Source organism: Gastrolobium bilobum, unplaced genomic scaffold (genome assembly GCF_033153095.1).
Source record: "Gastrolobium bilobum isolate Gb01-03AN ecotype WA unplaced genomic scaffold, APGP_CSIRO_Gbil_v1 utg909, whole genome shotgun sequence".
Lineage (NCBI taxonomy): Eukaryota > Viridiplantae > Streptophyta > Magnoliopsida > Fabales > Fabaceae > Gastrolobium > Gastrolobium bilobum.
In genome coordinates, this window is record NW_026895707.1 from 699,866 (window position 1) to 716,055 (window position 16,190).

A 16,190-nucleotide genomic window follows, 5' to 3' on the forward strand; every position below is an offset into this window, starting at 1 on the left:
ACAACGTTGATTGATAGCAACACCTAGTTAACCACATGTATTTTGGCCTCAAATATGAAATGCCATGTTTGTTAATTATTTAAGCAGACCGGGAGTTATCCACCCCCACTACTGCACAAACAACTTGTAAGATTACAGCAAGCCCTGATTGCTACTTCATTTGAATACTCAAATTGATGATCACTGGTGAAGAGGCCACATGACAATTAACAGGTTATAAATACTTGTTTGAGATATGAGAATGAGGGAGAAGAAAATGTGACTAAGTTGCAGTGGAGGGTTTGCACTTTGTTCTCACAAGTTGCATTAGTATAGAATTTGCAATTTTCTGATGCTCAAAAGCCGCACTGGAGGATTGGATTTCAACTTTGTCCATGTAAAAGTTGCGTTGGTTAAGGGTTTACAGCTTTTCATCCGTGCCTAAGTTGTGGTGTAAGGGGAATTATAGCATTATCCATGGCAAAAATATTGTAATGTTAATCATAATAAATTCAATATAATTCATCCGTGGATGTAGGTATGTTAGACAGAACTATGTTAAACTTATATATGTTTGTGATATTTTTCCCCATAAATATTTATCAAGGAAATGTAGATGGCCATAGGGTATGCATGCACTTGGTACTTGCAAAAGTTGCTCTGTCAGCTTGAAGTATAATGGGTGTACAAAATCGATATATTAACATAACAGCCTGTGTTCTGTCAATTTATCTCACAACAGGTTGTACAAAAAGAATTAACAAAAAGAACAAATGAAAAATAGTAAATACGGTTTCATTGTTCATTTCACAGGGTATTGACATTCGCAGATTATATAATCATATTTGCTAAAGTTGATCTTTTGGAACTTCTATCTTGGCTTGATGCTTGGTATATCTCCACTAACAAGGTCACTACCCGACACATCTCCTGAAATTAAATGAGTCTTTAGAGTAGATGATGAATGTGGTGAACTGAATATTGTTCCAGAATCACTTGCCACATATTCAACTCCCTTGGCATCGGACTCAGATATCATAGACCAGATGTTTTCAAGCTCCCTAACCACTTCTGCCATTTTTGGCCGTTCATCTGGTGCATTTTCGCAACACTTTAAGGCCAAAGTCAAAAATTTCCCCAAACACTCAGAAGGATAAGACCCCATACGTTTATCAACAACCGAAAAGATTCCACCAGATTGGAACGCCACAGTAACCTGGAAAATAAAATAAAATAAGAAGTGTCTATTATCTTCATATGAATTTGACAAGCGGTACAAATTACTTGGACATTATATAATTTGACTAAACCTATGCCAGATACTTAGTGCTGTCTAGACCAAAACCTTTGATTAATAGGATAAAGGTTGAACATTAAAGCTGCAATCACAATTGTCAGGAACAGAAGCCCAGCAATACCTGTCTAATAATATTTTCACCATGAAATATTGGTGGCCTCCCTGTCACAAGTTCCAGAAATACAACACCAAGACTATAAACATCACTCTTATCAGTCAACTTGTGAGTTAAGAAGTACTCTGGATCAAGGTAACCCTGCTTGGACAAACAATTGAGAGAGTAAATCATTGAACAGATAAAATCAACCTTGCCAATGTATAAAAATATATCAAGAACTGTAAAGAACCTTGGGATACACCACCCCAAAAGCTAGCTCAAAGGGTGAGAGTGCCCAAGACCTTATAAACTCCACATTAGTTGCACATACAACCAATGTGGGACTATATATCTCAACACGCCCCCTCACACGAGAGCCCACTGGGCTTGAAGGGTGGACAATGCACAGGCCCAATTTTTGGTGTACCTTTTGTGCTTTTTTATTTTAATTCCACTTTAAAGTGGGAGGCGGTGAGGATCAAGCTCTGATACCATGTAAAGAACCTTGGGATACACCACCCCAAAAGCTAGCTCAAAGGGTGAGAGTGCCCAAGACCTTATAAACTCCACATTAGTTGCACATACAACCAATGTGGGACTATATATCTCAACAAGAACTACTAAAAAGTACATGACTAAATCAAAGAATACTACTAGACTGGTAATAAACAGAAAGAAGATGAAATTCATTGGTTGCTAACTTGCTATAAATTTCTGAAACTACATTATCAGTTACTAAACAATTCAACAAAAAATTTCCATGAGGAACTTACGCCCTAAAATCTAGTCATACAAACCCTTTGTCTTTCAGTCTTTAGGTTTGTTCAAGAAATAGATAGCTAAAGGTAAAAGATAAAATCTTGATCAGGTGAAATTGTTTTGCAATCACAATTAATTTGATTATCAAACTCATATCTTCAGTGGACCATTCTTTAGGCTGCTTAAAAAGTTACACCAAAAAATTTAAGCCTTGCACATAACCACTAATTGGCCTACCAATAACTAGCTCGGAGCTTAGGTTTAAAGTTTAAGTGCCAGTCAAAATACATGAAATATGTTTTTCAAGTTCATATCTCTTCTGGCGTGGAAGGATGAATTCAACAATGTCACATCATCTCTGATGGACTCAAGAGGCACAACTCAACAAGATATCTCTCTTGTAAATGCAAAGGCCAAAGCTCTTAAGCATGCATCTCTACAATTCACATATTTCATCTCATTCACTTATTGACATAAGTGTCGAAGTCAATTATTTCACCTCATTCTCTTCTTCACAATTCAAGTGTACTACCACTTCTTACCCACCGGAATGCATGGAGGAGCCACCATCAGCCATCACCAAACAAAAGTGATATTTCAAGTCAACCAGTGTAATACAGACTGAACACTTCTAATGTTTCAGATATGTTGATGGTATACCTAAGCATGGATAGAAGAAACACCCACTACCGTGGGAGAGAAGGAACTTAAATTTAGGAAAAGGAAAGTATTTGTCAAGTATGGGAAATGAGGTTGGTTTGAGAAATCCATACCCAGCATTGACGATTGTTTACGGGCATAAAATTTTCTAAAGGGAAAAGTTTATAAACCCCCCGTGGTTTACTCTTTTATCACTTACACCTCTATGCCTTTTTTCTTATCAAAAACCCCTTGTGGTTTTATTCCATCCAAGCCCACCTTTAACACCGTTAGTAATTGAACTAACTTTCCTATTTTACCCTTCTAATGTCCATATAATCGTTTACGCACGTTTGCCACTTCATGTGTCTACATTATGAGAGGCTACTTCTGGATGCCATTGAAGGAGAAAGAAGACTCTTCATACGTAGTGATGAAGTGGATGCTTGGTCACTCTTTACACCTGTTTTGAGTGAGCTACAAGAGAAAAAGATAATTTCAGAGTACTATCCTTACGGTAGTAGGGGTCCTGTTGGTGCTCACTATCTTGCAGCGAGATACAACGTACGGTAGGGTGACCTTATATATGTTAACCAATAACCCTCACATTTTGTTGCAGCTGTGATTAGCCTCATATGTTAGCTAACATGCATGTTGATTTGAGGTTTCTTGTTGAAGTGCACTTTTTTTTTTTCCTCATATTATTGGCACGTTTACTTCCCTAGTTGAAGACAGGTGCTAGGCATTATTTGAGTAAAATTGGCAAGTTAGTTCAATTACTAATGATCTTAAAGGTGGATTTGGATAGAATAAAACCATAGGGGGTAATTGATAGGAAAAAAAGCATAGGGGTGTAAGTGATATATATATATATATATATATATATATATATATATATGTATAAAATTTACATAAAAAAAAGGTTAGAGTGCAAGAGTATGAGATTTATCTGAACCTTCTCAAAACATTAATACTGATGCTTTACGATTAATAACATTTTTCCAAATGATGCCATCCTAATAATTCTTTTCCTATTATTCAATAGTAAAAGTATAATAGTTCCAACTGCACCATATACCTGCCCTTCTAAGTTTCAATGCCCCTTATTCTCTCCAAAAGAAACATCCAAACAATGCCCAAGGTTAGCCCAGTGTCAATGACAAAATTAGCAGTAGAATGAGAAAATGATCAATTCCATCATTGTATCTAAAATGGAATCATTGACAGAGCTTGGATAGATTGGGCAACCTTCTTAAATTAATGAATTGTTCTACATTTGCTTTTTGTAATTTTGTAGAAGGATGTCTTATCCACTAGCAAAAGTAAATCCAGTTATAAAAGCCTTACCGGGGTCCCCTTTACCACTGTAGATACATGACCAGGAAGATTTCCTTCAATATCTGGAACCGGGGCAAGCCGTGAAAGTCCAAAATCAGCAACTTTTGCTGTGAACTTAGAGTCCAACAATATATTGCTCGCCTTGACATCCCGGTGGAATATTGGAGGATCAGCTTCTGTGTGTAGATACAGAAGACCTTTAGCTGACCCTATAGCCATCTTCAATCTCATGGGAAAACTAAGAGGTTCTTTTGAATGAACTGTCATAAAACATTAAGTACACAGTTAGAGACAAAATAGAAGGGCATGCCTTTTCTATAAAATAAATTATCCAAACCTCTTTGTACTTCAAATCGGAACCAGAAAGAGAAAGGAAAACTTATACAGGCAAAACAATATCAGTTCTTTTATCATTCATGACATAGTCAATGGTATGGACACCGGTAATTTAATAGACAATAAAGCAAATTAGATAATAAGAGCATAAGATGTACCAGAAAGATGATCCCTCAGCGTTCCATTGGGCATGTATTCATAAACCAGCATCTGCAAGCACAAAGCAACAAACCAAACGAAAAAAAAAAGTAGTCAGAAGGAAAGACGATTGAAGGGAGAATCAGAACCAAAATGTTTTGAAAGGGAAGATAATAAGAAAAAGAATATGAATTTGGATTTTACCTAACTTCCATTGGTTCTAGCTTACGCAAATTTATGTCATATCAAAATATCCCTTGTTTCAAGAATGACTCATAAAGAGCAGAAACTCAAGAACACCTTGCCATGTTTTGCAACCATGAATTCCTTCCTTTTATATAAAGTTATTCAGGCGAAGCTGTTTTATGCACTTACCTCCTCTTTTCAATGAAATGTTTTCAATTTTGATTTTAATCAGCATCCTATTTTTAGTACAAGCATATTCTCAAGGAGTCAACATGTGACGGCAAGCTAGTGGGACTAGTGGAAATTAAAACTTCCAAAAACAAATCAAGAGTTGAATGAAGAAATACACAAATAATGAATATTATTTTCCTCAATGATACTATACATGGGTTCAGTTTATTATATAAACCTAATTAAATATTTACATACCTAAAATAATGACTAGTCTATGAAAACATAATTTTTACAATAATTACAATGAATACAGTGAATATTATGCAGTAAGGAATAGTAAAAGATGTGGGATTGTTACAATACTCTCCCTCAAGCTGAAGAATAGATATCTATTATTCCCAGCTTTCCAGTAAGATCCAGAAACCTCTCCGAGGGAAGCCTTTTAGTAAACACATTTGCTAGTTGCACCCCTAAAGCAATGTATGTGCTGTTAACTAATTTAGGATCTTAGAGGCAAGCTGGGAATTATAGATATTTATTTACTAGCTTGAGGAGGAGTGTTGTAATAGTCCTACATCTTTTCCCATTCCTTAATGCATAATATTCATTATACATCATTGTAATTATTTTAAATATTCTGTTTCTATAGATTATTCATTATTTTAGGCAAGTAATTATTTTGTTGGGTTTATTATAATGATATATAGGGATAATACAATGAATATTATGTAGTAAGTAACAGTAAAAGATGCGTGACTATTAACACCAAGAATCAAAGACAACTAAATATTTTTACTAAAACCATTCGATTGAGTTTAGATTTCTAAAGTTTAAAACAGAAGTTACCTGTTCACCCTTTTCATCACAGTATCCAATCAGAGACACAAGGTTGCGATGATGTACCCTTGATAGCAAATGTATTTCTGTACGGAACTCCATCTCACCTTGCAGTGATCCCTCCTGTGCACGTTTTATGGCAACAAGAGTGCCATCAGAAAGAATACCTTTATAAACCTTTCCATACCCCCCTTGTCCAACTTCTGCGGAGTCACTAAAATTGTTTGTAGCCAAGGCCATTTCTTCATAATCAAATGATCTTACACCATCAAATTTCATTGAGATCCTAGATGCTGTGAAAAAATAGAAAACTATGTTTAAGATATATTTTAATCAACTTATACCAATCTGATATGGTTAGTATCAGTAAATTCCCAGTTCCTTATTTCTTTTAACATTACAACCTCCAAGTACCCCCACCCCCTTCTTAATTCGTCCGGGACCAACAATTTCAACTTGAGTTACTATTTTTGATATGCAGAGAGACCAGGAAGCCTTGCCTAGGTTTTTTCTTGTTACTTGTTGTAACTAGAATTTTGAGCCTTGGATATACTTGTACTTTCCCCCTTTTATCTCTAATAAAGTATCCTTCTATCAAAAACAAGGGGGGAACGAGACCAAAGGGGTATAAAATCAGTGAAATAATAATTTTCAGTGGAAAATGAGGCTCAACATGGATCGTACAATTCTTTCAGGAAATCAATTTATTATGAAAGCATTCTTGAGAACATCCCAATCCATGCCAACAGGCACTGTCCCAAAAGGTTAATGTGAAAACATTAACACTATTCTGAATGATGTAAAAGATAATTAGCTTTAGAGTATGCCAACAGGGACAATCCCAAAAGGTTAATGTGAAAACATTACGACTGTTCTGAATGGTGATAAAAGGTAATTAGATTTAGAATATGGTTCAGTCAAAATAACATTATGTCCAATAACATCTAGACTTCTGATTGTGAAAGAGCCAGAGCATTGAAGACAAGACAGAGAAAATTAATAATAAGCTAGCTTATTCATTATAAGGTACTTACCATTACGCCGTCTGGAAAGCACACGGTAATCTCTCAAGCGTATTCTCAATATTAGAATGGAAACAATTGCAGATAATGTGACTGCACCTGCAATTGCACCTAAAACTATTCCAGCCAGTGCACCCTTGCTTATCCCTGAACTTGGAGAAGTGATAATCACTGTCGCAATAATAAGCAATAGTATGAGAACAACCATAAAACAGTTTGCAAATATGATATTCCATATATGGATCAAATAATGCAGCAGCTTATTCATTGATGAGTTCTAGTGACATTAAGTTTCCAAATTTAACTGGTTTTGTTTAAAGTTTCTCTTAACTTGACAGCAACATGCAACATGTACAATATAATACGGAACAGAGCACTGCATCTCCATCGTGCAATTCTGTGAATTATCACAACACAGACGTTTCATTTTTGTCATGACATCTCTAAAGAATTAGAATGAGCAAATCAAAATATGCTTTGAATTTGAGGAGTAATCGACAGATGTCAACTCATCCAGAATATCATAGCTAAATAAAGGTCGACAAAATGCAACTGCACCACAGCTTCGGAGCAGTCACATACTAAATGGCAATATAAGTAAAGGAAAATTTTAGTTAGACTATCTTCGCAAACTTTGACATGCGAAGCATGAGTTATACTATAGAAAGATGATTCATTTACAGAAACTGGAGAACCACTAGCTCAACATGCAGAAAAAAATTATACCAACAATCCATCAATAGGCCTGAGAGTGAAATTTATACAGTAATACTGTTCAACAACCTAAAGATAATTCAAATGCAAATTTGCTGTTAATAGTGTCCAAGTTCCACCAAACACTAGCAGATCATAACAAGTTTCTGTGACTTACCATCCCTGTAAGGATCCAGGAGAATGAAGTCTATAAGTTCATAAGGCCCGAACAAGTCACTGTCTTGAATAGTCCACTCTCTGAACAAGTTTCTGATTCGAAAAACCTCACTTGTATTGAAAATATGAGAGCTTCTATTGTCAACATATATAGGAAAAAGCTTCAAGTACATTCTCAACCGAGGCCCTTCTTCCCATGCAAAACTATTAATGAATAGCTGATTAATATGTATGTTAAGACTATCTGTCAGGAAGCTCTCAAATGCATCCACGTAAGTACGGAAATCTGAAAATCCTGGACTTTTCAACCGATAATCAATGATCAATGGGGCTGCACAGAAACACTCCACATTGTATTCATAAGGAGGAGGGCATGCCTGACTAGGACAGCTGACACTGGAGCTACTGTTCACGCCATTGTCACTTCCAGCTCCACAGAACTGAACTAAGGTGTTATTATTTGAGCATAGAGGATTTCCCTCAAGCCTGAAAAATCATAATTTTCAAATTATAATGTGACAAGCTATCCAAAAAAGATGGAATATATGTTGAATGCAATGTTCAACAATTTTCGACCTTCACCATAAGGATACTAATCATACTAATATTTTGAATATGCATAACAAGGAGAAACTCCAGTCCTCACTACCCTGATTTCAGTATAGACTGCAATATAAGTTTAGAAGCATACAAGACTGTGACATTTGGAGGAAGATTTGTACTGCCTGATATGCTTGTAAGTTGATTATTTTGCATGTCCCTGCAAGATCACAAGTCAAGCCCAAGCTGAGGTTCAGTAGCATCTATGCAAAAGGAAATACAAAAGCATAACACAACACACATAAGAATGTAAGATGCCTCAAAAAATATACAGAAATCTGCATGTTGACACACATACTATCAGCTAATGCACCCCCCCCCCCCCCCCCCAACCCCACCCCAAACCACCATCTTTTCTAGATGAAACCGAAGAGTGCACACCCACACACTCCCAAATACAGATATACGTGAGAAAAAATGTGCAATTATCATTTCAGGTCTTACAGGAGAAGCATTTCTGTTGCATTAGTCTTGTTCTGCCAAATGTTAGAAGGAATATTGCCACTCAATGAATTGTTTGCAAGTGACCTGTCATAGGGAAAGATATGTCTTGAAAAGCCATTGATTTTATAGAGTGATATATAAAATTAAAAATTAAAAAAAATAGAATCTTGACTTATAAATTCAACAAAATATGATTTGTAAGATAAGTTGATGGACAGTTAACGCTATTTGGTTTATAGTTTGCAGTACAGCTTGATGTAGAAGAAGAAAGGATGAAAGAATTAACAACTTACAATTTCTGAAGATGTGGCAGACCAGAAAAGTAGGATGGAATAGTTCCAGTAAGCTTGTTGTTTGATAAATCACTGCACATGTATCCAAAAAATAAATAAATCACTGCGCACATTCCCAGAGATCAAACAATAAAATTATATGAAATCCATGTAATCATATTCTGAAGATTTCTCCAGACCACTTAACATATGAGGAAAATATCCACATTGGGAATCCAAATAGTGAATGGAATGCAAGACCTATAGATGACATATTGTTCAAGCAATAGAGGATCTTACATGGTAGTGATATTTTCAGAAAGCTTCTTAGAAAGAATTGATTCATTCAACTGATTGAAACTGAGGTCGCTGGAATATACAGAAAAAACAGTCAGTAGAAATAGTTACAAACAGTCTTAGACTGTCTTTTAAACATGCATATCTTACTATCCTCTTTGTCATGTGCAGCCACTTCTCTTAATACAGAATCCTATAAATCAATACATAAAATGAGTTGAACAAAATTTAGATAACTGAACTTACAGATAACCAAGGTCTGGTATCCTGCTTAAATCAGGAATCGGTCCTTGCAAGTTGCAGTTCCTAAGGCTCCTGATAAAACCAAGTAACATATAGATGGTCAATCTTACACACACAACATTTCTCTTTCTCCTGACTAAACTAAAAATTTGTGACAAAAAATTTTATTAAGCAGAACGAAGTAGGAATATAAGGAGAGACAATGTGGTATCCTGACTATCCTCCAAATAAAGAAAAAAGAAAATAGACCAAATAATTCCAAAGCAACTCGGACATCAGACAAATGCATCAGCGACAGAACATTATTCCCAATGATTCGTTACTCATTGAATGTTATAAGATACTCGTTTAAAGAAAGAAAGATGATAAGACCACGTTATACTAATTGATTCAAACAACTATATGTATGTTTATGACATTCTTTTTCATTTATGGTGCAAGTGATCAACTGTCTAAATATCATTTCCAGAAGCAATATTGATGATTGTATTTTTTTTAATTGTTTGACCTTTACTTTTAAACTCCTTGCCAATGTTTTTCTCTAATTGAAAGTTCCATATGCAAGAAATTACGGTATAGTATGTCAAATTGGTAATTCACAACAAAACATTAAAAGCTCTAGCACCTCAGCTCCCCCTGGTCTCCTTGTACTGGTAACTTATTTATAGATACGGGATCACAAAATGCACTTACAATTTCAACAATTTTGACATGTTGACATAAGAATCTGGAATGCTGTTTCCACCAAAATTATTGTTGTCAAGTTGACTGCAAGAACAAGAAGATCCAAGAAATGCTTTAAAAATATAATTATCAAGCAAGGAATATTCATAAAATCAGTCAATATTTTAAAAGCAACATAAAACAAAAAAAAGGATCTAAAATCTCTACAATGACAAAAATAGCAACTTTCCAGTATTGTAGTCCAAATTGTAAACATTTATTATAGGGCCTGGCTGTAATACTTATTTTATCACATGTTTATTACCTGCATATGGATAATAACTGTCAGAATATTCTACGCTAGACTTCAGGACAATGACTCCTGTAATCTCTCCTGCAATGTAAGGCATTTGAACTCTGCCTAGTTAATGAGAAAGGGCCACAGAGAGCCGATCAGCTTTTTGCAAAAAGATCTCTTGATATTTGATGTCGTATCTCTTGATATTTGACACAAATTATGATATATGACACCATTGGCGAAGCATTCACTCCTTAGTTCTTAACTTAACCCTAGAATTTCAATTCTTGCAACTGGAGATTGATTTGTATTATATATAAAGAACCATTTCAATGCAAAAGCTTAAGCTGTTAGGTGAGGCTACATTCATAGTTTTATATTATATTTCTCTAATAATTTTGCAGTATTGCCTAGGCTTGTACCATTCCATAGAATTACCATACTTAAACTGTAATGATTTACCCTTAGATAAATCCATAGTTTCCTTCTTCTTCTTCTTTTTATTTGGTAGGTGGTCTAAATCCTGGTGGGAAGGGGGAGGGCTAGCTAAAGTGGAAGCAAAGCAACCTAAGTGCAAATTGATCCCAGTATCAAGTAGTTCCAAATGGGACCTTATGCCACTTGTGCTAAGGCTCTAGGGCCATGATATCCTTCTTTAAATAAAGCAACTCCTTGAATAGAGTATAGATATGATGTCATAAGAACATTATAGTACTCTAGTGATTCAACCAAATATTACATTTGTTGCCTCCCATTCTTCATGGTTAACACCTAGTAGAAGACATCTCTGTGTCAACAAAAAGACTTCTGCAGTAAGAAATAATAAGGAAAATCCTAAATTGATCCTTTGGCGTCCAGCTCTCCAGCAATTCAGTTAAACCTTTTACAGAGTCCATCCTTTTAGTTCTCCAGGTTTTTCCAGTCAACTTGTATAACATGTTGGGAATATTTCATTCTCTGATTTGGTTTGAAGGATTCTCATCAAGATCCTTTTCTCTATGTTTTTAGAACTACTCTCCATTCGATTGTCTTCTTTGTTTTTCATATGAATGAATAGGAACAGTTTTTGCTCTCTGTTAAATTCATTATAAATAGCATGCAACATGAAGCAGTGGAATGCATGCTTAACATCACCTTGAAGTTGACACGATATTAATTTAGTTTTATTATTGTGGCCGCTATGTTGAAAGGACAATTATTGGTTTAGCAGCCCTGTGACACTGCTATGCAGAATTAAGCATGAAGCACTATTGTGCCACTTGAACATCTAATGTTCTATTATAGCTAATGAAGCACGCCATGAAGACAAATATTCTCTTTTTTTAAGCAAATGAAACATTATAGAGTGATTGCCACTTTGTTAACGTTTTTCAATTCTTCTTCAATTTTTCGTCCTTTTATAAATCACCGGGTAATATATCACACGAATCATACATTATCAATGCTTCTCACTATTTAAAAATCTCTCAGTAAAACTGTTCTACTTAAGTTGAAGTACACTTCATGAAAATGACCAATGGCTAAACTGTTTATGGATGCAGAGGTGCATCATAACATAAATTTGTCGTTTTCTAAATAGTGCATTTGGTAAAAACTTCCATGACAAAGTAATGCTGAAGAATAAATTGAAAAGAAAATAATCAATTCTAAAGGTACCTTATATTTGAAATAAGAATGATATGTAATTTATAGAGCCTAACGTGCTAACTAATAAGGTACTTTAATCACATATGAAAGAATCTCCGATATAAGGGAAAGGAAAGGATAAAAAGAAAGGCATATTCCGATGCATAAGGCTCCAAGGGAAACAAAAAAGAGCCAATTACTATGTTATGATATATAAATGGATTGTCTCATGTGAGTTTTTCACTTGATAGGTCATGTTAAAAGAGATAGAAATAACGACCCTAAATAGTACCCCCCATAAATTTCTTTTGGCCCTCTTTGTCTACCTCCCTCTTCAAATGACCCTTTCATATGAAAACTCAAATGAGAGGTTTCATACCCTATATTTTATTATTTAACAGTCCAAATCATATACGTTATAAGAAAAATGGAACAGTCAATGGAGATTTGAACCCAGTGGAGGAGGAGTGAAATGTTCCCAAATCCATAAAGAATACGTGCTCTATTCATCCCGAACAAAATGGAAAGTAAATGAGCGTACAGGAATTAAACACATATACAGCACAAATAATAACAAATCATACAGTATCTTTAAGCTTGGCATCTCAGAGAGCTCCGAGGGGAGATATCCTGATAACTTGTTGTTGTCAAGAAGACTGCACGTCCAGAGATACATATTGTCAATAAGATAGACATAACAATGAAGGATTAAATAAAACCAGAAAATATGTTAAAGACTGCAATTATGTCACCCATATCTGATTATCTGAACACAAACTTACAGGTGAAGTAGGCTTCCTAAGCGAGAAAGCTTTGGTGGGATTTGTCCACTGAGTGAATTATTGTTCATGTGACTGCTCAATTAGGGGGAAAGATGAAGCGATATTTTCATTCATTTTTTCAGTAAGAATAGCAAACGTAGATAAATAAAAGAATTCAAGTAAATTAACAAGATTGGTAATTTTTCAAACTGTATTAATCATCATAGAGAACATTACAAGTGCTGTGTGCTGTTCAGGTTTGCAAATGATGAAGGAATAGATCCTGTAATATTGTTCTGATCGATTTGCATTCTGTCCAGGACTGGAAGATAGCCAAGCTCTTCTGGCAACAGACCTCTTAAATGATTTCCACTCAGGAGCCTACAAAAACTTTACTTAATAAGAAAGAAAGCAGAAACGATGTAGCTCGTCATGTCAATATATCAACAATTTGAATTTATTTTTTTATACTATAGAAACTAGTATTTAACTTCAATTTATATAGAAAACACTATTATGATTGATCCAATAACAAGTTTGTTCATGTATTCATGTATTAATATGTGTGAAATGACTCAGAATTACCAAGGTTGCAAAACAACTAGATTATTTAATCATATGATGGCCAGCATATTGTCCTAGATGGACGATTCAACTTACAAGAGTTTCAAAGTTTTGATATTGCCAATTTCCTTCGGTATACTCCCACTTATGTTGTTCCACATAAAGTCCCTTCCAAGAATACAAATAAAAGAATATATCAAAGGAAGAATATGTGATTGCAAGCTGCTACACGATGGAAATATTGATATGAATCAAATCTACTATATTCTTGAGCAAAAGTGGAATCTAGCCATTGCAATATTGAAAAAATTTCATATTTAACAGGGTTGCATTCCAAATATCAATGCAGCTACAGTCTTACATTATCTCCAGATAAGATAAGCGCCCAATCTCTGGGGCCAAAGTTCCAGACAAGTTCAAGTTCGGTAGTTGCCTACAGACAAAGATAAAAGGTTATTAAACAAATGTGTCAAAAGAAGTAGTAGCAAAGAGAAGGTTTTCAAAAAACTGTGTCAAAATGTAATTAATAGAAGACTCATCCAAAGTTTACTTGTCTTTTTACATGAGAACTTGAGATTGGATTATCATGCTATGCATTGAGTAGGGTTAGGATTGATTCTAGAAGTAAAAGAAAGTTGATGAATAAGATAGATAGCTTGTTAAACAGAGATTATGCTTCAAGATATCTGAATTCATCAAATTACATTGAAAATATCATCATATAGAATTGTGCACTTATATTGTAGACAACAGCCCTCACAGAGATTATGCTTCAAGATATCTGAATTCATCAAATTGCATTGAAAATATCATCATATAGAATTGTGCACTTATATTGTAGACAACAGCCCTTATCGTAGTCAGTTGATTACACTAACTTCTCCAATCTAATTACTGTGGATTAAGAAAGTTTGGACTCACAACAACTATTGTGAATCTATTTGCACCTTAACAGACAAGAGGGAGAAAGATAAATAAAATATGGACCAAGAAAATGGAATCTTACCCAAGTTAACATGGGTTATGCAGAAAAGAAACGTAAAGTGGAAGATTAAAGACATACAATTGTTGAACATGTAGATAGCCATCGACTAATGTCGTACTGGAGCACAAAACCCCTGTCCAATTAGATGTACATGGGTCTCCGTTACTCCAGCTGCTCAAATTTCCATTAACATCAATCAAACTTTCCTTTATGGTTCTCAATGCGTCAACTGCAAATTAGAGCAAATCAAATCATCACATTATCAATAGAACCGATGAAAACAACATCACGCATTATAAGCATATTATTTTGGCAGAAATGAATATTTTTAATGAATCTGAAAATTATTATTTTAAGGGAGACATGAATATCATATTTATGGATTTGGCTAGTAGCTTTAGAGATGATGTTTTACATCATTAATACACATAGAAGTAAATAAATATTGATAAAATCTATTTGGTCCTTCTCAAGATAACATTAAAAAAATTCCATTTGGATACATATGCGATGAGATCCCAATAGAGTAGCTACAACTTCCAGAAACGCTTGTGAATCATAAAAGAGGTGCAAAGCATGGAATGCCAATCGAAGAAAAAAAAAAGAAAATGAAATAAAATATACCTTCAGTGGGGTCAGTCTGACCAACAGCGAGAAGCAAATAGCAACAGAACCACAAGCAGAGAACAACTTCACACCTACAACCCTTTGAAAGATACATCTCCGGAAGGTGGATATCACCAGACCTCTTGAATACCTCTCCTGAACTAAGCACAGTGCTTTTTTTGCCCTGATAACAACAAAAACCAGTAAGAAACATTCATGGTTGTGCATTAAAAAACAACCCCGTATGCTTCCAAGTCCAAAAGCTCAGCAGCTATAAAACTAAAGTAGAATAACCTTTTCAAAAGCAACCCGATGTATGCATATCTAGGTGCAAAAAAACCCAGCAGCTATCAAACAATACAAGAATACCCTTTAACGGGAAAAAAAAAAAGAACCCAAAATGCTAAAAGATTTTAACTTGCAAGCAAATATCATGAGAGAAGCAAAGATAACACGTAGGTTATAACCAGAGTACCAAAATATCAGCATTGAAAACTTCGTAGGCAGTGGCAAAGATAAGGTAAAACTTGTGACCTGGTCGCAAATGCAGCGGGGCAGTTGATGACGAAGGCCATCACTTTCATCACTGAAGGTGAATCAGTGCATGCGTAAACAGCAATAACCAATTAGAAAAAACAGTGTTCTCTAACGGAGTTAGTCGTTTTGACTTTGTGGAATCAAATAAGAAGAGGATTAATGCCTGAACGAGACAACCACAGAAGCAATAAAAAATGAACAGAAATTGACACCTCTTCATGTTTATGTGAGAGAGGGCTTTCCTAGTTCAAAGTTCAAAGTTCAAACATCAAACTTCCTACGTTATATAGGGAAATATTTTTAATAATACGTATGAGAAAAGTTTGAACGGAAAGGAATATAAAAAAAAAAAAAAAAAAAATCAAATAAAATAAATTAAGAGATTAAAATGAAAAAAAAAAAATTATCCATTTTTTAAAGTGTTTTATTAATCTCATGTTAAAGGAGATAAGTTATCTTCATGTCATAGAGATAAATTTGTGAGCTCTACCACCTAAAAAATAAAAATAAATAAAAAATATGATACATTCATCGAAGAGTGTGTAGAAAAAAAGTCATCACAAATAACATAAGAGTAGTTTTTTCCTTTTTTTTAAATGGGTGTACCGAACCAAAGATTTGC

The 16,190-nt window shown here is 34.7% G+C and overlaps 1 protein-coding gene across 2 annotated transcripts; it reads right to left on the reverse strand.

Annotated features, from left to right (window-relative positions):
- Positions 1-691: 691 nt before the first annotated feature.
- LOC133292368 (probable LRR receptor-like serine/threonine-protein kinase At1g06840) lies at positions 692-15,446 on the reverse strand. Of its 2 annotated transcripts, none has more exons than XM_061490785.1 (21): positions 15,326-15,446; positions 15,050-15,215; positions 14,504-14,654; positions 13,802-13,873; positions 13,537-13,608; positions 13,114-13,257; positions 12,898-12,969; positions 12,700-12,771; positions 10,222-10,296; positions 9,532-9,600; positions 9,289-9,357; positions 9,010-9,081; positions 8,717-8,800; positions 8,364-8,432; positions 7,674-8,158; positions 6,815-6,973; positions 5,790-6,073; positions 4,604-4,655; positions 4,119-4,369; positions 1,398-1,532; positions 692-1,195 (listed from the first exon to the last, which is right to left on the reverse strand). In XM_061490785.1, exons 2-21 carry the CDS (start codon positions 15,144-15,146, stop codon positions 851-853), a joined length of 2,829 nt encoding a protein of 942 aa, XP_061346769.1. In that variant the 5' UTR covers positions 15,147-15,215; positions 15,326-15,446; the 3' UTR covers positions 692-850. The 2 variants fall into 2 exon arrangements, with proteins under 2 accessions (XP_061346769.1, XP_061346762.1); XM_061490778.1 differs by having other exon boundaries at positions 8,322-8,432.
- Positions 15,447-16,190: the final 744 nt, after the last annotated feature.